The 27,844-nt window shown below is 43.0% G+C and overlaps 2 protein-coding genes across 2 annotated transcripts in view; one reads left to right on the top strand and one right to left on the bottom strand.

Annotated features, from left to right (window-relative positions):
* Nucleotides 1–22,582, bottom strand: part of COL4A4 (collagen type IV alpha 4 chain) — a 123,571-nt gene extending 100,989 nt beyond the window's left edge. Inside the window, exons 1-4 of the mRNA XM_038749161.1 lie at nucleotides 22,322–22,582; nucleotides 19,837–20,011; nucleotides 16,551–16,587; nucleotides 10,873–10,950 (exon numbers count right to left, since the gene is read on the bottom strand). Coding sequence (XP_038605089.1) covers nucleotides 10,873–10,950; nucleotides 16,551–16,587; nucleotides 19,837–19,889 — 168 coding nt within the window. The 5' untranslated portion in view covers nucleotides 19,890–20,011; nucleotides 22,322–22,582. The remainder of the gene's footprint in view (nucleotides 1–10,872; nucleotides 10,951–16,550; nucleotides 16,588–19,836; nucleotides 20,012–22,321) is intronic.
* Nucleotides 22,583–25,389: 2,807 nt separating this feature from the next.
* COL4A3 (collagen type IV alpha 3 chain) overlaps nucleotides 25,390–27,844 on the top strand; it is a 131,331-nt gene continuing 128,876 nt past the window's right edge. Inside the window, exon 1 of the mRNA XM_038748782.1 lies at nucleotides 25,390–25,503. Coding sequence (XP_038604710.1) covers nucleotides 25,390–25,503 — 114 coding nt within the window. The remainder of the gene's footprint in view (nucleotides 25,504–27,844) is intronic.

Raw genomic sequence — 27,844 nt, 5'->3', positions numbered from 1 at the left:
TGTTAATTCCTTAGAGTTCAATGAGCCTTCCATACTTAAACATTTATTTTTTTCTCATTTATTTTCCTTTCTATGTAATTCTAAAGGGCAACCATATTTTCATCAAATTCTACGTACTCTGCTGTCAAACTACAAGGAATTGAATTAATAAAACATTTAGTCTACTTTCAACAATGAAGCATTTTAAAGATGTCAATTGACAATTGTCAATGGTACTTGATGTCAATGTTTTACAACAACTTTGTGTGAAGCAGCATTTAAGAATAATCACTTCTTTCGAAATGAAAGTGGCAAAAACAGCAAAAAGGGGAAATATGTGGTCAAACAGCTATGGTTGCTGGATTTTGGGGGACCTCACAACCTGGTGGCCACACACACAATGAGGAGTGGGAAATAGCTTATTCTCTTGTGATGTTTCTGCCGTGATAATCGCAATGGGAAATTTGTCACTCCTAAGAGTGGACACTGACACTCTTAAAACATTGTCCTTAGGACACTATTTAAGCAAGTTTTGCATTTTTTGATAGCTCTGGCTAGGAAGTCCATTTTTCATGGTGTTTGGTTCAATGCAAAGTGGATGCTTTGTTCCCAGTGATAAGATCTGGCTGTCTCCAAAGAGCAAATTTACAATTGCTAAATCTCCACTTTCTTTTGTGCTGTGCAGACCCAACCTGTATATAAAAACAATTGTAATTTCTTTCAAAAATAGAAAGGGAGGTTGCAGACTGGAAACACTGTGTGTTCGTTGTGGGCAGGGGAATATGTCTGTTTGTTGTTGTACTCTCCCAAGTGCTTAGTATAAACAAAAACTCCTCACCATTGGCTTTAAAGCACTGAATCACCTTGCCCCCTCCTACCTCATCTCTCTACTCTTCTACTACAACCCAGTCCACACACTTCATTCCTCTAATACTAACCTTCTCAGTGGACCTCCATCTCATCTTTCTTGCCACTGACCTCTCACCCATATCCTACCTCTGACCTGGAATGCCCTTCCTCCTCAGATCAGACAGATAATGGCTCTCCCCCACTTCAAAGCCTTACTGAAGGCACATCTCCTCCAAGAAGCCTTCCCTGACTAAGCCCTTCTCTCCTCTTCTCCCACACCCTTCTGTGCGGCTCTTATTCATTCAATCGTATTTATTCAATCACTCTTACTTGATCCTTCATTCATCCTCCCTCCACCCCACAGCACTTATGTATATATCTGTATGTATCTGTAATTTATGTTTTTATCTACTTATTTATATCAATGTCTGTCTCCCCTTCTAGACTGTGAACTTGTTTTGGGCAGGAATGTGTCCGTCTGTTGTTGTGTTGTACTCTCCCAAGTGCTCAATACCGTGCTTTGCACACAGTAAGCACTCAATAAATATGATTGAGTGAATGAATGAATGAATGAATGTTTTCTGATAGCTTAGTTTCTTGAGGGCAAGTAATAATAATGATGGCATTTATTAAGCGCTTACTATGTGCAAAGCACTGTTCTAAGTGCTGGGGAGGTTACAAGGTGATCAGGATGTCCCACGGGGGGCTCACAGTCTTAATCCCCATTTTACAGATGAGGTAACTGAAGCACAGAGAAGTTGAGTGACTTGCCCAAAGTCACACAGCTGACAATTGGCGGAGCCGGGATTTAAACCCATGACCTCTGACTCCAAAGCCTGTGCTCTTTCCACTGAGCCACGCTGCTTCTCAGGTACTCTCCCAAGCACTTAGTACAATGCCCTGCAAATAGTAAAAGCTCCCGATGATTGACTGACTGTGTTCATGATAGACAGTACCTTTATGTCAGATTTTATCAAGCAATCATGTTTTCCTTTGAACATTTCAGGATAAAACCTTCTAAGTCACAAAATCATAAGCAAAATGAGCACCAGATTAAAACTAGCAGAGTAGGTCATATAAATACAAAAGACATTAAGCAATTTGACCCAGAACCAACAATAATCTGCAGGATACTAGTTCTACTATGTGGAAATTGGGAGAAAAGAAAAGATTTGAATAATTTAAAAATGTATCCACTGGCTACCTTTCATCTCTAATTTCGTATCAAACTGAACTATCATGGGGCCTACTATTACTGCAGCAAGTTTTTAGATGAATAAAACCTTTGCAAAAAATCTTTCTGGCCTTCACAGAATTGTCAAGGATATGTTGTATCTCTATTTGGACAACTTGTTCTTCATTTTTTTTTAATGCACTGTATCTTTTTTAATGCACAGATCCTGCAAGTTCCTGTTAATCATCAGTTGGTCAGCTGCCTTCTACCTCCATTTCTTCAATTAATATAACTATATTTTCAAAGCAAGTATATTATTATTCTCTACTACAAGCCACTTTTTGTGAATAACAGTTTGTAGAACCAAAAAAATTTCTTGAAACTGAAATACCAAGCTCAATTTCTGTTTAATTAAATGGCTGCCTTCCTGATACCATGGCCTGACATTTGGAAGTATTGGTGGTTCTTCTTTCCCCTTCCTTGGTAATGAAACAGCATAGCCTAATGGGGAAAAAACATGGGCCTGGGAATCAGAAGACCTGAGTTCTAATCCCAGTTCTGCCAAAGCCTGCAGTGTGATCTTGGGCAACTCATTTAATTTCTTTGCACCTCAGTTTTCTCATCCATAAATGGGGTTAAATACCCGTTCTCCTTCTTACTTAGACTGGGTGTCCCATGTTGGTCAGGGACTGAGTTCAGTTTATTAGTTTGCATCTACCGCAGTGCTTAGAGCAGTGCCTGACCCATAGTAAGTGCTTAACAAATTCGTTGATTCATTCAATCATATTTATTGAGTGCTTACTCTGTGCAGAGCACTGTACTAAGCACTTGGAAAGTACAATATAGTAACAAAGAGAGACAATCCCTGTACGATGATGATAATAATAATAATTATAATAATGTACCTTACATACAACCTAGTTGCATAACTATGTGATCATATTCACATTCCATCAAACGCACTTTTCCACATATATTACAAATTCTCCAGAAATACTGAGGGAATTTAATTAGAAATAGACTGACATTTCCATTTCCAATTCCCTAAAAGATTATCTTGAGATTCAATATGTCACTTCTAGATGTAATTATGTGAACATCTCCTACTGTTTTTTTAAATGGTATTGTTAAGCATTTACTATGTGCCAGGCACCGTACTAAACTCTGGGGTAGGTACAAGCTAATCAGTTTGGACACAGTCCCAATCCCTCATGTGGCTCACAGTCAATCCCCATTATACAAATGAGGTAACTGAGGTATGGAGAAGTGAAGCGACTTGCCTAAGGTCACACAGCAGACAGGTGGTGGAGCAAGGATTAGAACCCAGGTCTTTCTGACTCCCCGTTCCACACTCTATCCACTAGGCCACACTCTACTATGAAAATGAAAGACTCTAAAAAGTAAAGATCAGAGACTATTATTGGCAGTTACTGTCCAATAGGTTCCATTTCACTCCCTCTTACCTGGACAATTAACCTTGGATCCCAGCATTCAAAGGCGAGACTTATTTACACCTTCAAGATACTGTGGATGGGTTAAACAGGCTTGGAAAAAGTCTCAGCACATCATATTGGTACTGATTAGAGTAATCCTTGAGACTCGGGATTCCTAAGAGGATTGTTTTGAACATGTTGTACTGGCACTTAATAAAATCAAGTACATTAAAATGGAGGGCAGTAGTAGAAATCAGAGTGAGAATGATTTACTAATATGTAACATGATTTATCAAACAGTACTCCTTCAACAAATGTTCTCTGCTTTCACCACTGGCCAAAAAAAGAATAGAGGAAAAAAATGCTAGAGGAATAAGGAATGTGATTAGGGAGATAATTGCTTTTGATATCCAGAAACAATTAAGTTGGTGTCTGAGGTGTTTGGTAGCTGTCAAGGCAACCACTGGCTGGATCATGATATTACAGTATGGTATTGGCACTATGTTACAGTCACTTTGGCTGTTAATGAGTTCTGCACGTAAAAAAAACCCCTCTGTGTGCAATTTTGCTGGTCAAGATTGCTGTACTTCTGTCTTCCTCGTAGAATAATTAATCATTATGGTATTTAGTAAATGCTTGCTAAGGCCTGGGGTAGATACAAGACAAGAGATCAAAGACTGTCCCCTATTTTAAGAAGTAGCAAGCAGTGACCTTTCCTCTAGTTTATAGAAAAGGAAATTGAGGATCAAAGGGGTTAAGTGACTTGCCCAAGGTCACTTCTAGGATTTAACAGCAGGAGGTTGTTGCAGGAGGAGGATAAACAGCAGGATTTAACAGTCCTGAGGTCTCAGGGCTGATGCTTGCCTATTGTTCATGGTGGGAGATTCCACTGTTATATCCTCAAACAAGGAGCTAACTATAATTTATAAAAGACATAGCCCCTGGACCTTTGGGTGATACCATCTCTAGGGAAGCCAGTGCCCAGAAGTTGTTCCACCTTTTCTCTCTCTCTAATCGTATTTATTGAGCATTTACTTTGAGCAAAGCACTTTACTAAGCACTTGGGAGATTACAATACAACAACAGACACATTCCTGTGCACAATGAGCTCACAGTCCAGAGGAGGAGACAGACATTAATATAAATAGATAACTAGATAAATAAATTATACATATTTATACTGTGGGGATGAGAAGGAGGATGAATGAAGGAGCAAGTAAGAGCCATGCAGAAGTGAGTGGAAGAAGAGAAGAGACAGGTTTGGTTAGGGAAGATTTTGTGACGGGGATGTGTCTTCAGAAAGGCTTTGAAGTGGGGGAGAGCAATTATCTGTCTGATATGAGGAAGGAGGGCATTCCAGGCCAGAGGTAGGATGTGGGTGAGAGATCAGTGGTGAGATAGATGAGAATGAGGTGCAGTGAGAAGGTTAGCATTAGAGGAATGAATTGTGTGGGCTGGTTTGTAGTAGGAGAGTAGCAAGGTGAGCCCGTGGTTGGATAGGGACCGTCTCTATATGTTGTAGACTTGTACGTCCCAAGTGCTTAGTTCAGTGTTCTGCACACAGTAAGCACTCAATAAATACGATTGAATGAATGAATGAGGTGAGGTAGGAGGAAGCAAGGTGATTAAGTGCTTTAAAGCCAATGGTGAGGCTCCTCTCAAATCTGCAAGCCTCACTCACATCCCTCACAGGATACCGATACTGGAGATAAAAGATGCACAACTGGACCTTGAACATGATCTGCTTTAATGACTTCAGTGATTTAGCAAGTATGTCAAAGGGGCTCAGAAGCAGAGTAAAAGAATACCCCAAAAGGCTCCTCTTTTTAGGTACCACCAATGATTGCATGAACTTTTACTATTCAAAGGTCCAGTTTCTGTGCCTGGATGAACGATTCACCAGTAACCAGGCTGAGACAAATTACTAATTTTCTCATTCAATTGAGCAGGATCCTCTCCTCTTTGGATAATGATGAGCACGCACCATTCAGAATTATGTGGATGAAGAAACAGGTATTAAAAGAGTGTTAAGGAAAGAGGGACATGGGTTTCCACCTTGAAATAATTTACAAATAGCAATTACTCTATCCATCTTCCTCTAGAATCCAAAGGGCCCCACGGAAATTTGAAAGGCAATTAGTTCATTCAACGATCTGCCTTCAAGAGAGTCTTCGTCTAAACTATCTTTATAAATATCCTCTTTTTAAAGCTTTCCATGAACAAAGACTCCATAGCCTTACATGGTATGCTGACCCAGGATTAGCAGACCTGATGATTTAATTCTTCTTTAATAAAATTATCTTTTCTAAAATGACAGTCCATGTCCTCTTGTCCAGACCTCTATGAAGACTGAGCATGAGGAATCAACTATCCTAGCCATACCCATTCATGTTTTTGAAGACATTTATTGTCTTTCAATCTACTCTTTGTGTTCTTCTTGCTTAATAAGCCTAACTCCTTTAACTTTTTAGAGACCATATTTTTCAACCCTCTAGTCATTTTTCTTCTTTACTGTTACCTCCCTAGTTTCTCCTCATTTTTCAAAATAATGAAGCAAAACAACACAGTACACTCAATTCTTCCATTATGCAGGCTTCCAACATTTCCAGTAAGTGTTGGTCTATTGGAATATTGGTAGGGAATTAGAGGATGTTCTTCCAAGCACCTGAGAAGCAGCGTGGCTAAGCACGGGCTTTGGAGTCAGAGGTCATGGGTTCAAATGCCAGCTCCACCTATTGTCAGCTGTGTGACTCTGGGCAAGCCACTTAACTTCTCTGTGCCTCAGTTACCTCATCTGTAAAATGGGGATTAAGACTGTGAGCCCCCTGTGGGACAACCTGATCACCTTGTAACCTCCCCAGCACTTAGAACAAGTGCTTAATAAATGCCATTATTATTATTATTATTCCAACAAAACAGGTTTGTTTGGACTGAGTGCTAGGGAACGGGAGGAAACTGCTTGTGCACTTGACAACAGATGAGTATGACAGGGGAAGTTTTGCGGTAACACATAATGAGAAAATGGGTATGCATAGTTAAGAGTGGTCCAATACTGAAATTAGTGTGATACTGCAACCAAACTCTTGCATGTCATACTTTAAAAGAGCCTATAATCACATTAAGTTTTCTAATAGCTCTACATCATCCTCAGTCTTCTATGATCCTCAGATCTTTTTCTATCATTTGTGCTTAGTCTTTCCGCAATTTATATTGATGCATTTCATTTTTTGTTCTTCAAGTTACTTACTTCCACTTAATTTCACCCTGTAAGAATGACTATGTTTTGAATTTGTCATGATTTCCTAGGCTTAAATGAAACTGGGGTCTCCCTCTTCTCCTCTAAGGGAAAGTTGTCCTGTGGTCAGAGGGTCAGAGATCTATCTTGAGGGTTGACGACTTTCTGAATTTAATTTGTAGCAATGTTAATCCTGCCAATTTAAAAGGGTGATATTTAACCTTTTACCTCTAAAGCAGTTCTCATCCAGTAAGCAACATGAGGTGGCTGAGGCTTGCATCCAGCTGAACTAGCTGACAGCATAGAGTGTGGGAAGAAAGCTACATGATAATAATAATAATAATAATAACTGTGGTATTTGTTAAGCGCTTAATACGTTCTAAGTACTGTATTAAGCTCTGGAGTAGATATGAGATAAGGATGGTGTGAGAAGTAACATGGTGTAGTGGATAGAGCACAGGCCTGGAAATCAGAAGGTCATGGGTTCTAATCCCAGCCCTGCCACTTGTCTGCTGTGTGACCTTGCGCAAGTCACTTTATGTTTCTCTGCTTTAGTTACCTTGTCTGTAAAATGGGGATTGAGACTGTCCAACTCCATTTGCTTGCATCCACCCCAGCGCTTAGTATAGTGCCTGGCACATGGTAAGTGCTTAACAAATACCACAATTATTATTAATATTAGGTCACACACAGTCCCTGTCCCACATAAGTAGAAGGGAGAACAGGTATTTGACCCCCATTTTACAGATGAAGAAACTGAGTCATAGAAAAGTTAAGTGACTTGCTCAGGGTCATGCAGCAGACAAGTGGCAGAGTGCAGAATTAGAACCCAGGTCCTGTGACTCCAAGGCTCATGCTCTATCCACCTTGCCATGCTCCTTCTCTAGTCTAGGAAAACGAATAAGTTCACCCTCTCAAGTGAGGAGGAAAAAAAATCTAAAAGGTCATTCCAGAAGACAGGAAATAGGTATTTAAATAGTGAATTAGGTAGTGTTGGAATGAAACTAAATGGTTCTGTAGGCTGTAAGCTTCTTGCAGAGAGGGATCACATCTATCCAGTGTGTTCTATAGTACTTTCTCAAACATTTAGAATAATACTCTGCACAAAATAAGAGGTCAATAAATACCATTGACTTGGATTTGAACTAGGATGATTTTGGAAAGGAAATTGGTACTCACATATTAAGGTTCATCTATCTAGCACTCTAGTCTCACGTAATATTGATGGTGGCACCAACCTAGCTGTAGTGAAGCCAGAGGCACAGGAGTATGCAAGGAGAGGAACGGTTATTCCCATCAGCCCTGACAATCCTCCTAAGAGACACAGTACTGGAAAGGCGATGTGGTTTTAATGGAAGCCTGGCTGCATCTCTGAAGCCTAACTTGGATAATCGAGCTTACAATCCACATATTGATTGTCCTTCACTTTTCAACATTTTAAAAGTAAAAGTTCAGTAAACACTTCCCTTGGAATTTTGCCACTTAGTTTTCCCCATGGTCTTGGAACTGTGTGAAACAAGTTTCAGAGCAATCAGACTTAGGTTCAAAGACCTTCCCTAAAACCTTCTCTTTCCTTTCTTCTGGCAGGTATCAGAAAGACAGGAAGATTAATGTCTTCTATGAAATTCCAGTAACTTTGATTCTGCCAGATTTTGGCTGGCCTGCACTGCCTTTTTAAAAATTAGCACTCCAGTATTAAAAAAAGAAATAAAGGGGAAAGGGAATGGGGAGAAGAAATTGAACATTTTCAAAGGCATTGAAGTGGCTGAAAATTAGAGCAACAGAAGGGAATACTTTGGTACTTAAGTCCACAGGTTCACTCTCACATTTTCAGACAGTTTGGCATCATCCTGGGTGGCAGGTATGAAATGACCTTAGGTTTGGTTCAAACACTAACACCTTTGAACCTCAGGTCAGGTCATGATGCTACCAGTCGTCTAGGAGTACGGGTGACTATAATGGCTCTGGACTTGACCTCTCAGGGTCATGGCCACCTAGATCATCAAGGAGCCAGTGGTCACAGCACTGATCTCATCTCCAAAAAGATCTCTAAATCCTTATATATGCCAGGTAACTACAGGCAGGCAGCCCAGAATGTCTTTTGTCCTGACAAGAGCCATTTCTGAATTAGTAAGAAAATAAGTTTTGCTTGACTATAACTAGGTTTGCCCTACCACCAACCAATCCAACAGCATCAGTGGCATAACTTACAGGGAAAGCAAGACAAAACAATTATGTAAGAAGGACAGGGAAGGGAAGGAGGCTGAGTGGGGTCTGGAACTCCAGAACTTGTTTCAGGACAGAAACAAGAACTTCAAAAATCCCACTCAAATATGCTCAGAATAATCACAAAAGTTATGAGAGATTTGCACAGTAACCAATCCCTCTAGATTGCTTTGGGCAGGAAATGTGTCTACCAACTCTGTATTATTATAATAATAATTGTGCTATTTATTAAGCTCTTGTGTGCCAAGCACTGTACTAAGCACTGGGGTGGATACAAGCAAATCGGTTTGGAAACTGATCCTGTTCTACATGGGACTCACAGTCTTAATCTCCATTTTACAGTTGAGGGCACTGAGGCGCAAAGAAGTGCAGTGACTTGTCCAAGGTCAAACAGCAGACAAATGGCAGATATGGGATTAGACCTCAGGCCTTTCTGACTCCCAAGCTTGTACTCTATCCACTAGGCTACCCTGCTTCTCTCCCAAGTGCTTAGTACAGTACTCTGCACACAGTAATGTCTCAATAATTATGATTGATAGATTGATCCCTTTAATTAATGTAGCCTTCAGTCCTGTTTCTAAAGATACTTCAAAGCACTATAGGAGGGTCAGACATTATAGCCGACAATGATTTGAATTGGAAACTGAAGATAAGAATTCCAGAGAGAAGGCAAAAAGCAGTAGCACCAGGGTACAAAGAAATGAGCCAGAACCTTGTTTAGAGCCTGAACATCAAAGGCAAAAGAGGAGGTTTTTGGTTTTTTTCTAGTCACCTCCTCTGGCTACTGCTGCTCTTGCAAACCCAGAAGGAAAATTCCACTCCACACTACCAGTATTCCTGTACCTGTGTAATTGGAGTTGGGAAGATGGTATCTGGGGAAATGATATTTCAGATGAGGCACAGTTTTTAAAAAAGATTGTAAACCTCCTACAGCCTGTAAATGGTATCTCAATATAGGTCTAGATGACACTGAACATTTAATGCTCATGTGCTCCCATTTATTAGTAATATAATAAGGACAAATCTTACATGCTGTTTAAAAAAAATACCAAACACTTGGGTCATCAAAGTTTTGTCAATCCACACAAGAGTAATCTGAGATCTTATCTTCCCTCTCGGTTTTCCCTCACCCATGCTACTGAGTATCAGCATGCTGAAGCACTAGATGGAAAGGAGAAAAGAATGGATGGAAGCAAGAAAAGCTAGGATTCCCTCACAGCTTTACTCTTGAGCAAAATGTTACTAGCAAGTGGGGGGAAATGTCAAATGAATCATAAATCTGGAGAAAATTTTGTAGTGCAATATGAGAAGCTCTGGTAGTCCTCCTTGTTATTTGTTTCTCCTTAAATTATTTCCTTTTTTCATCTGTTTTCTCTATTAGATTGTAAGGTCCTTGAGGGCAGGGAATATGTGCCTCATTGTCTTATCTTAAACTTGCAGTGCTTAGCACTGAATAGATGACCAGTAAATGCAATGAATTTTGATTTTTTAATTCAAAATGCTGCCATTTTATATATGTATATGACTTCCTCCTTAAGAGTGTGACACTCCTGTGGATGGGATTGCATCTTATTAATGTCTTTGTACCTCCTCAAGCTTTTAGTAAACTGTTCGGCACAAAATGGGTTTTCCATAAATACAGGATGGACTGACTGATATAGAAATGTTTCAAAACATTATAATAATTATGTTTGTTGAGAGGTTATGTGCCAAGCACTGTACTAAGTTCTGGTGTATGTATAAAATAGTCAGATTGGGTGCAGTTACTTTCCCACATGGGGTTCACTGTCTATGTAGGTAGGAGAAAAGATATCAAATTTCCATTTCACAGCTGAGGAAACTGAAGAGCAGAGAAGCTAAATGACTTGCCCAAGGTCACACAGCAAGCAGGTGGAAGAGCCAGGCTTGTGTTCTTTCCACTGGGCCATGCAACTTCTCATTTAATACCTTTTAGCTGTGAGAAATAAATCACTTACCCGTGATCCTTTCTCAGGAAAGCATTGGCAAACTGAACAATTTCGTCCTCCACAAATAGCAGTGTATTTCTTCCCGCCCTGAAAATTAAAATGAACTGTTAGTGTACTGATGTACGTTACTTAGCAAGTTATGAATTTTTCCCCAAAATAAAGCACATCGAAGAAGGATTGAGCCCAGTGGGCAAGGAGCCACAAGGCAAGGTTTGGGATAGAGAGAGCAAACAGAGCAGGATCCATGGTATCTTTTGCCCTACCTCAGTGATGCGCTGACACAAAATTGGGGAATCTCTGAAGTGTATAAATTGCTTTGAGGCTTACAAAAAGAAAAAAAATGCAAATAGCCTTGCTAATGAACAGAGACCCACAGACTGAAATGATTTATACTGAACCTTGAAAAAAGAGAAAATGTGGCTATGCATAACAAAGGTTAAAGAAAATGAAATATTTTGTCCTTTCTCTCTGTGACTGCTGTATGGGATCCATCAACTTGATTGTAAGCATCCTGAGGTCAGGGATCGTTTCTACTCACTTCATTGTACTCTCCCATGTGCCAAATCCAGGGCTCTGCACACAGTAAGCACTCAGTAAATACCATTGATTAATCAACACTTTGCTGTGATGTGGGAAGGACTGAAGAAAATGATTTATGGATTTTTTTAAACCTGCCAGGATGTATTAGAAGTGCCCTTGACTTCTATAATGTGTGTCTTCACTAAGTGTTTTGGATATAACACTCTTTGGGAATTAATGAACATTATTTAGTCAAAATGTGACGCAATACAATGCAATGCAAGACAATGTCAGAAGTAAAAGCTGTGTGCCTATGCCCATGACATCGGCCAAGGCATGTGTAATATAACAAAGTTTCCTTAATGTGGGATTCATCAAGACTATAACTCCCACATTTTGGAAGAATTGAGGGTGTAATGAAAACATTTGGAAATTTCAGCCTATATTAGCAACGGAGATGGTCCCAACGAAACTATCCTTCTTTCCAAAGTTACTATTATTTTTCTTCAGAAAAAATGATATTATAAAAGGAAATCCAGTAGAAAGAAGTCTCAAATGAAACAGTATTTAAGTCACCCTTACTATACTGAAAGTACATGAGAAAACACTTTGAGGGCATGGTAATTTGATTAGCAAAATGTACTAAAATGTCAGAAAGTTTCTGCCACTACAATCCTGAGCCAATCAACATCTTTGAATACAAAGTTTAAGTTAAAAAATACACAATACAAGAATTATAGAATTTAATGCATAAGGCCTTATTAGCAGAGTGTATGAAATCACTAAGTGCATCATAATACATGTGTTCATTTAATGCCAGAATTCAGAACTATATATACAGTGAAATGTCAAACACATAAAACAGAAGTTCATCTGATTTACATTTTGAAAATAAAACATCCTTTTCTTTCTCAAAAGAATACTGAAAGAAGGATGACAAAACTGTGTTTTCTACATTTCAAGAAATTACACCGTTTAAATTGGTTAATAGTGACAAAGTTGCACAAAGTAGAAGACTGGATTGAGAAAAATTAGATCATTTATGGAGGTCATGAAATAGCCATCTTTCAAATATTTCTATATAAAGTGAAATTTTGAAAATTAAAAAAATATGAAAAGGAATACAAAATCTTTAGATTCTTCTCAGAGTGTTATGAAAAGATTAGGAAAAATAGGGAAATAATAACTTAAAGACTGAAAAATGCTCATCCAAGGATGCAGTGATCATTTGCACTCTTAATGCAAGCCATCCAAACTTTACAGAGAGAAGAGGACACTCCTGTTCATCTTATCTGGAGTGTTTTAAAAATATTTACTGCTATGGAAGTTCAAGACAAGTATTTTTTTTAATCTGCTTTCATTCTCCCAACTAATTTTCCAATGGAAAATTTGTTCTCCATGACTCTTTTCTCTTCTTTAAAAATTTATCTAGAGGAATAATAAAGAAATGAGAGTTTTTTCACTCTCGTTAGTTTTTTTAATTCCAAATTAGGAAAATTAATAGTCAAATTGCCTATTCATTTTGATCAAGTATGTATAAATGATGGAGCAGTTTTACAAACATTCTCAGAGTCTAGCAGGACATGTAATCTGAAATGGAATTAAAATAATGGAAAGTAACTTTCCAGAAGAAGTCACTGAATTGGTCACAGGCAAGAGCTAATAGGCCAAGATTTTGAAAGAAATTAAGAAGTACCATGAAGCTAACCTAACTTTGTATGGACATAAATCCTCCCATTTGGATCATTTTGGAGGTGGCTTTCCAAAATGATTATTCCTCTTCTTAAGACTACTAAGCTTCAACTTCGGCATTGCTGGCGAAGAGAGGGTGGGGCGGCGGGAGACGGCAGGGAGGGACTCAGCCTCAGGGACCACCTATTTACTACCAGTTTTCATGAGAATAGGGTCCAGCCATTTACCCCCAAATTTTCTGGAGTTGGAAGTCTGGGTTTCAGGTTGTTTGACTTCCCCTGCTCTGCCCCCACAGCAGCAGCAGCAGCCAGCCCGCCTGGCACTTCCAGGGGATTTGAAGGGAAGTAAGGTAAAAGCCACCAGGAAGGTTCTTGAAGGGGCTAACTGTGGGTGGGGTGAGGGGGAGGACAAGGTCCGGCCATCTCCCCATATACCATCTATTTACTCTCAATTTTCCTAGTAATGGAAGGCTTCATCCTGAGAGAGTGTAACTGCACTCCAACTCACCCTCCTTCCATGAGAAACAGGATGCAGCCAGTGCCTGCCAAGTATATATGGGGCAGGCCAGGAATAATAATAATAGCAGTAATAATAATGGTACTTGTTAAGTACTTACTATGTGCCCAGCACTGTTCTAAATGCTGGGGTAGATGCAAGTTAACTAGGTTGGACACAGTCCCTGTCCCATATGGGGCTCACAGTCTTAATCCCCATTTTTCAGATGAGGTAACTGAGGCACAGAGAAGTTAAGTGACTGCCCAGAGTCACACGGCTGACAGTTGGCGGAGCTGGGATTTGAATCCATGACCTCTGACTCCAAAGCCCGTGCTCGTTCCACTGAGCCACGCTGCTTCTCTATATGGGGCTCACACTCTTAATGCCCATTTTACAGATGAGGTAACTGAGGCACAGAGAAGTTAAGGGACTTGCCCAAGGTCACACAGCAGACATGTGGAAGAGCCAAGATTAGAATCTGGATCCTTCTGACTCCCAGGCCTGTAATCTCTCCACTGAGCCATGCTGCTTCTCAAGGTCCTTGTATGGGAGTTTGAAGGAGGGAACTTGGTTGGCAGCTTGGAGTTAGGGGCTGGGGTGGATGCCCTGTGAAGGTGGGCACTAAAAGACATGAGAAAGAAGGATACAGTAAACATCCCCATCCGCTCTTCTCCACCACCACTCAATCAATTAATCAATCAATCGTATTTATTGAGCGCTTACTGTGTGCAGAGCACTGTACTAAGTGTTTGGGAAGTACAAGTTGGCAACATATAGAGACAGTCCCTACCCAACAGTGGGCACAAATACCACAATTACTATGATTATTATTATTAAGTAATAATAGTAGTACCAACAGTAGTATTGTCTTACTATTTGCCGAGTACTGTTCTAAGTGCTGGGGTAGATATAAGTTAATCAGGTTGGATACAGTCCCTGTCTCATATGGGGCTTAGGGTCTAAATAGGAGGGAGTAGGATTTAATCCCCAATCGAAAGGGAAGATTTTTTTTTTTCCGATGGTATTTGTTAAGCGCTGGGGTAGAACCAGGCACTGTACTAAGCACTGGGGAAGAAACAATTAATTAGATTGGGTACAGTCCCTGTCCCACATGGGGTTCACAGTCTTAATTCCCATTTTACAGATAAGGCGACTGAGGCGCAGAGAAGTTAAGTGACTTGCCCAAGATCACAGAGCAGGCAAGTGGCAAGAGCTGGTATTAGGACCCAAGTCCTTTGATTTCCGGTCTCGGGATCTTTCCACTAGCCAATGCTGCATCACCCCTAAACTGTAAGCTTATTGTAGGCAGCGAACGTGACTGCCAAATATGTTATATTGTATTCTCCCAAGTGCTTAGTATATTGCTCTGCACATATTACGCACTCAATAAATACCATTATTGATGATGATGATGATGACAATCATGGCACAGGGGAATCCATAGGCAGATTGTCCCACCAATTAGATCTTGCCTGGGGGAACCAATAAGAAGAGGGGGCAAGAAGGGTAGATGTTTTAATGTTTTAATTGGAGAAATCTGAGCAACAAATATTTCCCAGAAGACTTCCTTTTGCTGTGGGAGTCTTACATTAGTAAGCTGCAAATCTTTCATGTATGTGAAATTAAGTTGGATCTAAAACAAATCATCTAGAGTCTGGAAATGAGTGACATCATGCCTCACTAGCTTACAGTTGTGCCTTTTCAGGCTTTGGAATTTTTTAAAAAAACACATAGAAATGTAGGTCAGTGTCATTTCTGATGGTCCTTGTCATCCCAATGTATCTAATTATGGTACTCCTAGTGTGCAAACAATTGGTGAAAATTTTGCAGGGCTCAAGATTTAGAGAAAATAGAACCACAAAATAGATTAGGGTTTGCTACTCCCACAAATTCATTTTTCTCCAGTTTATTCTGACTTCCTAGCTTTGGTGACTATTTTATTTGCTCAAGAAACTTTTTGAAAGGTGGTGAGTCCTCTTCTCCCCAACCCCACCACCCCAATTTATAAGATTTTTAAAAATCTATTTATCTAGAGGGTAATTTGGTTCAGTAGAGTCTATAAATGTTCAACATACAAAGTCCCTAAGTTTTCATTTGTTCTGAACTGTATAAAACGGAAATCTCCATTTTTCTTCCCCAGGTTTGCTGCCACCCAGGGAGCATTAAAGTATCTGCTAGTTGATGACTTGTTGGACATCTAAGGTAAGAGAATATGAACAAAGCAGTATTTCAGACAAAATTCTTGCAAACTTTTCACACAAATATGTCACAGTTGGCACCTACCCAATTGATCCTACAAGGACAATTTGTGTATGTGGATTGCCACAGGGCATATTTGTCCAAGTTCATAACACATTGGACAGGGATTGTTCACCCCTCCTTCAGCCCCACAGCCCTTATGTACTTATCCATCACTCATTTATTTATATTGATGTGTCTGTTTTCCCCTCTAAGCTCACTGTGGGCAGGGAATGCGTCTATCAGCCCTATGATATTGTACTCCCCCAAGTGTTTAGTACATTCATTCAATTCAATCGTATTTAGTACAGTGCTTTGCACAAAGTAAGTGCTCAATAAATTACACTGATTGTTTGATTACCATCAATTAATTGATTGGTCCACTCCAGGGCATTAGAAAATATTCCAACTGTCTGATCTTTTACCCTCATCATTCCAACAGCACTTGATTTAACTGGATTTGGGGTAAACTGCTAAATTCAATTCTTCAATTTTGCATTTTTAGGTCTGTTTCAAATTGGGAGAAAAGGAAGGAAAGTAAAGGGAGCATACGGTGGCCCCTTATAGCCTCCAGTTAAGCAGTGTCATAACTGCTCCATTATTACTGTATTATTATTATAATTATCGTAATGGTTTCTATTTGCATGCATCCTACCACTGACATGCTCCTTTGAAATTCTTACAATTAATGAAGTATGCCGAGTGGACGGATTAACAGTCTGGTCTAAAATTAATGCACTTACCCCATAAACATGTAGAGAAAAAATAATTATGAGCCACCTGTAAGAAAAAAATCAAGTTGCATTTAACCGATAATTCATACACATCAACTAGTCTCATGCGTATAATCCTGGAATTAGAGAGAAAAATACTGTTTGTTTTCTGAAGGCAAACACTGCATTTTCCATTACCCACAAATTAAGTATAAAGAAGACAAACCGTGTTAAATGGCCACATTTCTTCCAATCTGCTCTGCAAAATAGAGTGAGGTCCAGGAAGTCCCATCCCGTCCACCTATAGATTCTCTGCCACCCAGGGTACATGGCTAAGGAAAGGAGAATCCTCGGGGCTGAGAGGCTAGTATTTATTCCCTCCACTCACTCTCCATTTTATTTTCTCTGATGCCTCAAACTTATGTCTTGATTAGGCATATTTACTTCCTTTCCATGGGGGATCTTAAAGAGAAGTCACAAAAGGGGTGAGATATAGGTAATTTCTCATTACTGCATGCAATCTAGTCACGCATATAAATAGGTTTAAGACATAGTTGCATTATATACATTTGCAAATGGAATGGAGAATCTCAAAACATGCCGTTGTCTAAAACCTAAGACCCAAGAAGCTGGAGAACTGGATAGAAGTGAAAGTACAAAATGTCTCCATTTTTGATGGCTTGTCAACACGATACAAGGTTTTTTTTTCAGTTGGCATTTGACTTAGAGTGAGGGGAAACTCCAGTAATATGAAAATGTTCTTAATATTTTTCTGAATTTTTGGCAAGATTAAATATTTAGTGTATTGCTAAAAGGTAACACTACTTACACCTCACAGCAATCATATATAGTGCACTGTTTTATCTACCAGACATGCTCTGCAGTCCAGAGTAATCATGAACCTTGCTTATAGTTGCGAAGTTCCACAAAGCAGAACTCCATGTTCTGAGTTACAGTCAATTGCTGTCAGCTGAGCCTCAATTAGGAAGTTAAGAATAAAACGAGGCAGGGATTTAGTAATAAAAGTAATAAACATATTCACTGGTCCAAACCAAAACTTGAAAGGAAAATAATCTGACTAAAGACAAGTGATAATAATATGAAAAATGTAATCCATAATGTTATTGTTGTATTTTTGAGGGGTTTGTTTCCTTCAGTTGCAGCATTAATATAAAAAAGTTTGATGAAAATTTGCAAGTTAAAATTTTTGCTCTAGACTCTAAGCTCCTTGTAGTCAGGGACTGTCTTCCAACTCCGTTGCAGTGTATTATCCCACCTTAATTACTGCATCAGCTTCCTTGCTTACCTCCTAGCCTCTTGTCTCTCCTCACTTCATTCCACACTTCACTCTGCTGCACATATTTTTTCTACCGAAATGTTCAGGCCATGTTTCCCCTCTCCTTAAGAACCTTCATTGGTTGCCCATCCATCTCCTCAACAAACAGAAACTCCTCACCACTGGCTTTAAAGCAATCACCTTAACCCTCCTACCTCACCTCATTCATTCATTCAATCGCATTTATTGAGCTCTTACCGTGTGCAGGGCACTGGACTAAGCATTTGGAAAGTACAATTCAGCAATGGAGACAATCCCCGCCCACACCTCGCTACTCTCCTACTACAAACCAGGCTGCACACTTTGCTCCCTAATGCTAAACTTCTCACTATACCTCAATTTCATCTATCTCGCCAACAACCTCTTGCCCACAGTCTGCCTCTGTCCTGGAATGCCCTCCCTCCACATATCAGACAATGACTCTCCCCACCTTCAAAGCCTTACTGAAAGCACATCTCCTCCAAGAGGCCTTCCCTGACTAAACCCTCCTTTCCTCTTCTCCCTCTCCCTTCTGCATCACCCTGACTTGCTCCCTTTATTCATCCCCCCTCCCAACCCCACAGAACTTAGGTACATATCTGGTATGTATTTATTTATTTACTTATATTAGTGTCCATCTCCCCCCAGACTGTAAGCTCATTGTGTCATATTGTACTTTCCCGAGCACTTAGTACAGTGCTCTATGCTCAATAAATACAAATGACTGACCAGAAAACCATTCAGTTTATGTTTCTCTATTCCTTAGTAATCTCCAGTGATTGCCCATCCACCTACACATCAAACAGAAGCTCCTTACCATAGGCTTTAAAGCACTCAATCACCTTGCCCCTCTTACCTTACCTCCCTGGTTTCTTACTAAAACCCAGCCCACACACTTCGCTCCTCAAATGACGACCTACTCACTGTATCTTGATCTTGTCAATCTCAGTGCCGATCTCTTGTCTACATCCTGCATCACACTCCCTCTTCATATCTGACAGACAATCACTCTCCCCACCTTCAAAGCCTTATCAAAAGCCCATCTCCCCCAGGAGGACTTCCCCAACTGGGCTCTCATCTTTCCTCCCACTCTCTTATGCATCACCCTTGCATTTTGGATATGCACCCTTTATTTACCCTTCCCTCTGCCCCACAGCATTTATGTACATATCCATAATTTACTCATTTATATTAATGTTTGTCTCCTGCTCTAGTTTGTGGGCAAGGAATGTGTCTGTTACTGTGCTCACTGTGGGCAAGGAATGTGTCTAACAACTGTTATATTGTTCTCCCCCAAATGCTTAGTACAGTGCTCTGCACACAGTAGGTGCTCAATAAATATGATTGATTTATTATTACTCCCCCAAGTGTTTAGTACAGTATTATGCCCTCAGTAAGCACCCAGCTTGAAGACATGGGTTCTAATCTTGGCTCCACCAATTGGCTGGTGTGGGACTTGGGCAAGTCACTTCACTCCTCTGTGCCTCAGTTGCCTCATCTGTAAAATGGGGATTAAGACTGTGAGCCACATGTGGGACATGGACTCTGTCCAACCTCAGATATACCCCAGCACTTAGCTTGGCTCAGCAGAAAAAGCACGGGCTTGGGAGTCAGAAGTCATGGGTTCTAATCCCACCTCTGCCACTTGTCGGCTGTGTGACTTTGGGGAAATAACTTCTCTGTGCCTCCGTTACCTCATCTGTAAAATGGGGATTAAGACTGTGAGCCCCATGTGGGACAACCTGATCACCTTGTATCCCCGCCCAATGCTTAGAACAGTGTGTTGCACATAGTAAGCACTTAAACAAATACCATTATTATTATTATTACTATTACGGTTCCTGGCTTGTAGTAAGAGCTTAACAAATAATATTTTAAAAATTGATTGATTACAAATGTCTTGTCTGCTAAATGCAATCTAAATAGTACCAGAACTCTGAACTAAAGCAATAGTAGCACCACCTAAATTTTAGAGAAAATGGGCAAAGCTGTTAAACTTACCAGGGCTTGGAGATAGTTTTAATCCCTCTGTAATAACATCTTAGTAAAGCCATTCACACTGATTACTTCACATTCAAGTCCTTCCTTTTAATAATCATCAGTGGTGTCTTCTTTTGCTTCCTCCATAAGTTTTGTCTACAAATATTGTTCCGTGTTCCTCTTCTGTTTTACAAATCTGTAAATTTGAGATACAAATATATCTGAAAAAAGAGCATGTGCACATTCTTGCCATAAAATTTGCTAACGTCCAGGAGGCTCTGTCATACTTCAAATGAGCATGTGTGGGTATGGGTTAGGAGCATGATAGAAATGGTCGGAAAGAGAAAACACATTGGAATACTGAAAAAGTTCAGGATTTCTTATTGAAGTACACGAAAAAAGTAGGGTAAAGGGCACCCGGGTGAAGGCAACGTTCTGGTGGAGGTGGAGGAAAATTCTGGATGGGAAGGGGTGAGTGACAGTGTCTTTCACTCCCTTCGGCTCCCAGTAGGCAAATAGCTGGAACTCTCCTGCAAGCAGGAGCAAAGGAGGCTGGAATAAAACTGATAAAAGTATCTTGTTAGAGATAAAAGTAAACACAGCTGAACAGACCTTTTGCCCGTGAAAAGAACAGTATTCTAAAGCACCTTAGTGCAAAGAGAATCAAAATAAACAGCAAGTTTTCTTTGCTAAACCAAAACACCTGTAATAATTACCCGGTTATTTGAAAGTAAAATGGCAATATTACATGACAGACCTATGTGTTAATATACCCTGAAGGCATCATTGCCCTGCCTTTAAGCAAGATGCACTTTCACTCCAATTTTTAAAAATCGTGAATCAGTCAAGGGGACTCAGATGAATTCTATAAATCATTTGTTAGACCTCTTCTGGTGCCCCACGTTGCGGCTCCAGCGGCTCCGTTCCGAACATGTCCTGTGCCCCACGGGACACCCGTGTGGACTTAAGTCGTTGCTGATCATGTCCCGGATCTCTCCACCACACAGCCATGTGACTCCTCTGGATTTCTGCCACCCTCCAGTGCGGCTTCCAGAGCCCTCGGCACCCTCTTCTACCTGACTACCGTGTTGCCTTCTCAGGATCCCGTACCAGTTATCATCCGCTTCCCTAAAGAACCTCCATCCCAATCCACTTTCTAGCTCCCCGGCGGATCAGAGAACAGCAAGCTGCAGCCTGGCACCACCTCCACAAAACCTGGGGAAGACCTGGTGGCAGCTGCTCTGGTCATCATTGTGGCCGCGGTTGCGACTGTGGGCTCTGAGCCATGAAGAGCCCGAAACTCTGCTCTTCCAGCCAAAACGACCTACTTATCTTTGTTTTTGTCTTTATGTTGCCTTAGTTTTGGGTTTGTTTCTTTTTAATCTCTCCTTATGATTGTCACCCAGTCCCCTCTTTCATTTTACTTTTTAGGTAGCGAGGCTCTCGAAAGGACAGGAACGGCATCTAATTCCCACTTGTATATTCTTTATTTATATTAATGTCTGTCTCACCCTCTAGACTGTAAGCTCACTGTGGACAGAGAACTTGTCTACCAACTCTGTTGTTCTCTCCAAAACACTCAGTACAGTTCTCTGTGCACAGTAAGCACTCAATACTATTGATTTCCCATGCTGTGCAAACAGTAAGTGCTTAATAAATACTATCACCACCACTACTAGATACAACTTTTAATCCATCCCCTGCTAAAAGTTGAGTTAGATTTTTACTGTCCTGTTTTGTGCAGAGCAAACAATTAATGACTTCTTAGCTTTAGGAAATAATAATAATAATGATGGCATTTGTTAAGCGCTTACTATGTGCAAAGCACTGTTCTAAGCGCTGGAAACTATTAAGGTAAATTCTGCTTTGGGTCAAATGATTCTTCTTCAATCAAAGAAAGCTTTAAATCTAAAGAGATATCTGGAAATGTTCCAGAATGCATCATTCATAAAATTAAAGCCCTTTCCAGGCTGACTTCAGGCTCATTTTACAGGAAGTGATAACATCAAACTTAATGTCAGTTAGTGTCAAAAGATCAGAGTACTATCAGCTTTCTTGAAAGGTGACATTTCATTAGCCTAGACCACCTGCTGTCCTATATCAAAAGAGTAACAGGAAAAGTAATACCGTCTGCTTGTGAATAAATAGGTCCCTAAAATAAACCCTACCAATAAGGCAAAGTTACTATGATTAATGTGTAGAGAAACACTAAGGTGTTTCAAAACCATCCTCCTTTTTTTCTTTAACCTCCCCTTCTGATCAGAAGCATTGGAAAGACTTATACTTTGTACCAGACATTTGAAATAAACATTTATAAAAAGATCCATCCCTAGTAATAACAATTGTGGTATTTAAGCACTTACTATGTGCCAGGCACTTTTCTCAGTGCTGGGGTAGATACAAGCTAATCGAGTTGGACACAGTCCCTGTCCCACATAGGACACACAGGGCTTAATCCTATTTTACAGACGAGGAAACTGTGGCACAGGGATGTGAAGTGACTTACCCAAGATCACACGGCAAAGTGGCGGAGTCAGAATTAGAACCCAGGTGCTTCTGAAGTCTTCATTTAGTTTCAACTTAATTAACCAACTTTGAAAATGCCTTTAAAAAAAAATTTTGAGTCCTAAGTAGCACTGGTGGTCCTGACCTGGGGAAAATGAGCATCGGCATCCCACAGAGTTTGGAATTCCAGTTTGCGAAATGTCTCCCCAAAGAAAATGACCAAATACTACTTATTAAGTTGACTAGGAAGAGGATACTATGACCTGACGCTGTATTGTAATTTTGTGCGTCTCTCCCCCTTCCTCCCTCCCTTAGCATTTAGGCTGATTAAATTCAAAGTGGAAAACCACATGGGAGCTGGAAAGAATGGGACCAACTCTTTATCCTGACCAAAAGTTACCGATTAAAAGGACTAGGAAGAGGATACTACGACCTGAAACAGTATTGAAATTTTGTGTGCCACCCCCGTTCCTCCCCTCCTCTAGCATTTCCCACGATCGTAATAATAATAATGGTATTTGTTAAACTCTTACTACGCGCCAAGCACTAGATTCAGCGTGGATCCACAGATGCTTAGTGGAAAGAGCCCGGGCTTGGGAGTCAGAGGTCATGGGTTCTAATTCCGCTCCGCCACATCAGCTGTGTGACTTTGGGCAAGTCACTTACCTTCTCTGTGCCTCAGTTACCTCATCTGGAAAATGGGGATTAAGACTGTGAGCCCCAAGTGGGACAACCTGATAAACCTTGTATCTATTCCAGCGTTTAAACAGTGCTTGGCTCTTAGTAAGCGTGTAACAAATAACATCGTCATTATTATTGTTATTATTATTACATCAACATGGGAGCTGAAGAGAATGGGCTGAACTCTTTATGTGACTTGGCTGAGCGCTCTGGGCCCTTCCAGTGCGAGGGGCTACTGGGGCAGTGTGCCAAGGTGAGGAGAGGGCAGAGGCTGCTGCCCATCCTGGAGCTGCCCGGAGTGAGCTCAATCAATCAATCAATCGTATTTATTGAGCGCTTACTGTGTGCAGAGCACTGTACTAAGTGCTTGGGAAGTACAAGTTGGCAACATATAGAGACAGTCCCTACCCAACAGTGGGCTCACAGTTGGTGGGACCGTCCTGGAAGAAAGAATAACGGTCCAGTGCTTGGAACAGTGCTTGGCACAGAGTAAGTGCTTAACTATACCACCATCATCATCCTCATCTTGGTGACGCCCACCCCAGGGGCCTGGCTGGCATTCTGCGCCCTCCTGCAGCCCCCCGCAGGTGTCCTGCCGCTGCCCCATCCTGCGATGGCCGGTGGGCCGCGGTGCCCAGAGCGGGGCAGGGTCTGGGGGCTCAGAGGGGGTCGAGGGGGGTCTTAGAAGAGGAGAGCAGGTAAATCGCGGCCGGGGTTGCCACCTGAGCCACTACATCCCCCACAGATCCCTGTTCACTCAGGCACTGCATCTAATTTGGGCTGGACCCTTGAAAATTCCTAATCAGTGCCACATGCCAACGAACCATGTCACTGAGGTTGCACCCTGAGACAGTTGACTTTGTCACCTACTGTCTGATGTCCCAGGTTGGACAGGGACTGTGTACAACCCGATTTGCTTGTATCCACCCCAGCGCTTAGTACAGTGCCTGGCACAGAGTAAGCGCTTAACAAATACCACCATTAGTATTACTACCGCCCCAGTGACCACCGGGTGGGTGGGGCACACTCCCACGCCTCTTTGCCCTTGGAGGGTCCCCGGGACCCTGGAGCCCCCAACCGCCCATCCCGCCCCCATCCCCACTGACCTGTTCTCATCTCTCCCTGCGGCGCCCACCTGCTTCTCACCTCGGCCCGCGAGGAGCTGTAGGATGGACGGGGAGGGGAGGGGAAGGGGAAGGGGAGGGGAGCAGGACGGGGAGGGGGTGGGAAGAGCTGGGGAAGGGAGGGGGGAGAAGCGGGGAGGGGAACAGGAGGGGGAGGGGGTGGGAAAGGCGAGGGGGAAGGGGAGGGGGAGGGAAGGGGGAAGGGAAGGGGGAAGGGGGAGGAGAGGGAGGGGAAGGGGAGGGGAGCAGGTGGGAAGAGGTGGGGAAGGGAAGGAGGAGGGGGAGAGAGAGGGGTGGGAAGGGGAGGGGAGCATGTGGGAAGAGGTGGGGAGGGGGAGAAGAGGAGGGGGAGGGGTGGGAAGGGGAAGGAAGGGGAGGGGGAGGGGTGGGAAGGGGAAGGAAGGGGAGGGGGAGGGGTGGGAAGGGGGAAGGAAGGAAGGGGAAGGGAAGAGGGGAGGGGAGGGGGAAAGGGGGGATGGGAAGAGATAGGGAGGGGAAGGGGAGGGGGGAGGAGAGGGGAGGGGTGGGGAGGGGAAGGGAAGGAGAAGGAGGAGTGGGTCGGAAGGGGAAAAGGGTGGGGAAGGGAAGGGGGAGGGAAGGGGAGCAGGTGGGAAGAGGTGGGGAAGGGAAGGAGGAGGGGGAAGGGGGAAGGGAAGAGGTGGGGAAGGGAAGGAGGAGGGGGAAGGGGAAGGGAACAGGAGGGGGAGAGGGAGAGGGAGGGGGTGGGAAGGGGAGGGGAGCAGGTGGGAAGAGGTGGGGAAGGGGAGGAACAGGAGGGGGAGGGGTGGGAAGGGGAAGGAAGGGGAGGAGGAGGGAATGGGGAGGGGGTGAGAAGGGTGAAGGAAGGGAGGGGAGAGGGGAGGGGGAGAAGAGGGATGGGAAGAGATATGGAGGGGAAGGGGAGGAGAGGGAAGGGGAGGGGGAGGAGAAGGAGTAGGGGATCGGAAGGGGGAAAGGGTGGGGAAGGGAAGGGGGAGGGGAGGGAAGAGAAGGAAGGAGGAGGGGTGGGAAGGGGGAGGGAGAAGAGGTGGGGTGGGGGCGACGGCAGGGAGCGGGGAGGGGCTTGCGGAGCCCCTGCCTCCCTCCCTCCCTCCCTCTCTCTCTCTCTCCCCCCCCCCCCCCCCCCCCCACCTCCGGCCCCGGCTATGCCGGTGGCTGCCCGGGTGCAGCTGGAGGGAAGGAGGTGAGACCGCCCGGCCCGGCCCGGAACAACCAGGCGGAGCAGCCCCCCCCCCCCCCCTCCATTCCCCGTCCCCCCCGCGACATGTGTTGCGGGACGAGGCTGTCGCTGTCGCTTTCGCTGTCGCTGCTGGTCTTCGTGTCCCCGGGCGGCTCGCACCGCTGGGACCGGAGCGCCACCCCCGCCCCTGGGCGCCAGGTAATTAAGAATAGTAATGCTACCTCTACTAATGATGACGATGGTGAGCGTGATGACGGTGGTGTTTGTTGGGCGCTCACTCTGTGCCCAGCGCTGTGTCCTAAGCGCCGGGAGGGGGCCACGGGCCAGCCAGGTGGGAGCCAGCGGCAGGCCCCCGTGGGGCTCCCAGTCCCAGCCCCCGTTTGGCAGACGAGGGAATTGAGGCCCCGAGAAGTTAAGTGACTCGCCCAAGGTCACACAGCAGACACAGAAGATGCTCCCCTTGGGTCCCCGGGGCGGGGGTCGCCAACCAAACAACAGCTGCTCCTGCCCCTCCACCCTCCGAGGTCTCCAGGCTGGAATACCGGGCCTAACACGTGGAAGCGTCCACTGGTCTTTAATTCACTCCCTGGGCCCATGTCTCTCGAGTCATAAGAATAATTACGGTATTTGTTAAGCGCTTATTATGTGCCATGCACTGTACTAAGCGTTGGGGGGGAGGGAAGGGATGCAAGCAAGTCAGGTTGGACCCAGTCCCTGCCCCACGACTCGCTTCCCTTGCTCCTTCCCCCCTCCCCGCCCCACAGCGCTTTTATATTTTATTCTATTCTATTTATATTGATGCCTGTTTACTTGTATTGATGTCTGTCTTCCCCCTCTCCACACTGTGAACCCGTTGTGGGCAGGGATTGTCTCTCTTTATTGCTGTATTGTACTTTCCAAGCGCTTAGTACAGTGCTCTGCACACAATAAGCACACAATAAATACGATTGAATGAATGGCCCACCTTGGGTCTCAATCCCCATTTTACAGGTGAAGTCACTGAGGCCCAAAGAATAATAATAATAATAATAATGGCATTTGTTAAGCGCTTACTATGTGCAAAGCACTGTTCTAAGCGCTGGGGGGGATACAAGGTGATCAGGTTGTCCCACGTGGGGCTCACAGTCTTCATCCCCATTTTACAGATGAGGTAACTGAGGCTCTGAGAAGTCAAGTGACTTGCCCAAAGTCACACAGCAGACATGTGACTGAGTCGGGATAGTGATGTGACTTACCCAAGGTCACACAGCAGACGAGTGGCGGAGGTGGGATTAGAACCCATGCCCTTCTGACTTCCAGCCCCATGCTCCATCCACTACACTGTGCTGTAGTAAGCACCTGGAAGATTATGAAACAGTAGGGTTGGTAGACACATTCCCTGCCCACTAGGAGTTTAGAGTCTCAAGGCAAGGACAGGCATTAAAATAAATTATAGGTATATACTTAAGTGCTGAGGGGATGAGGGTGGAGTGAATAGCCATCAATCAATGATATTTATGGAGCATTTACTGTGTGCAGATCAGCGTACTAAGCGCTTGTGAGAGTACAATATAAAAGAGCTGATAGACATGGGCAGAAGCATAATGGCTTAGTGGAAAGATCCTGGAAGTCAGAAGGACCCGAGTTCTAATCCCACTCCACCACTTGTCTCCTTGGGTAAGTCACTTAGCTTCTCTGTACCTCAGTTACTTCATCGGTAAATTGAGGATTAAGGCTGTAAGCCCCATTTGGGACATGGACTGTGTCCAACCTGATTACCTTGTATCTACCCCAGAGCGTAACAGTATGTGATTAACAAATGCCATAAAAAGTACTCAAAGGGAACGAGTCCTAGTGCATAGATGATGCAGAAGGGAGAGGGAGTAGGGGAGATAAGGACCTAGTTGGGAAGGCCTCTTGGAGGAGATGTAATTTAAATAAGACTCTGAAGGTGGGGAGAGTGGCGGTCTCTCCAATATGAAGGGAGAGTTCCAAGCCAGAGGGAGGATATGGGCAAGGGGTTGGTGGCACGGTAGTTGAGACTTAAATAAAATAAGTAGGTTGGTGTTGGAGGAATGTAACAACATAATAATAATAATAATAATAATGGCATTTATTAAGTGCTTACTATGTGCAAAGCACTGTTCTAAGTGCAGGGGAGGTTACAGGGTGATCAGGTTGTCCCACGGGGGGCTCACAGTCTGCATCCCCATTTTACAGAAGAGGGAACTGAGGCCTAGAGAAGTTAAGTGACTTGCCCAAAGTCACACAGCTGACAGATGGTGGAGCCAGCATTTGAACCCATGACCTCTGACTCCAAAGCCCGGGCTCTTCCCACTGAGCCATGGCTGCTTCTCTGTATGCTACAATATGCAGGCTGTAGTGGGAAATCATCCAGGGGGAGAGCTAATTGAGTGCTTTAAATCAATCAATCAATCAATTGTATTTATTGAGCACTTACTGTGTGCAGCGCACTGTACTAAGCACTTGGTAAGTACAAGTTGTCAACATATAGAGACGGTCCCTACCCAACAGTGGGCTCAGAGCCAATGGTAAGGAG

This window comes from Tachyglossus aculeatus, chromosome 7 (genome assembly GCF_015852505.1).
Source record: "Tachyglossus aculeatus isolate mTacAcu1 chromosome 7, mTacAcu1.pri, whole genome shotgun sequence".
Classification (NCBI taxonomy): domain Eukaryota; kingdom Metazoa; phylum Chordata; class Mammalia; order Monotremata; family Tachyglossidae; genus Tachyglossus; species Tachyglossus aculeatus.
The sequence above is the reverse complement of the archived record's forward strand: the minus strand, read 5'-3'. Positions and strand labels throughout refer to the sequence as shown.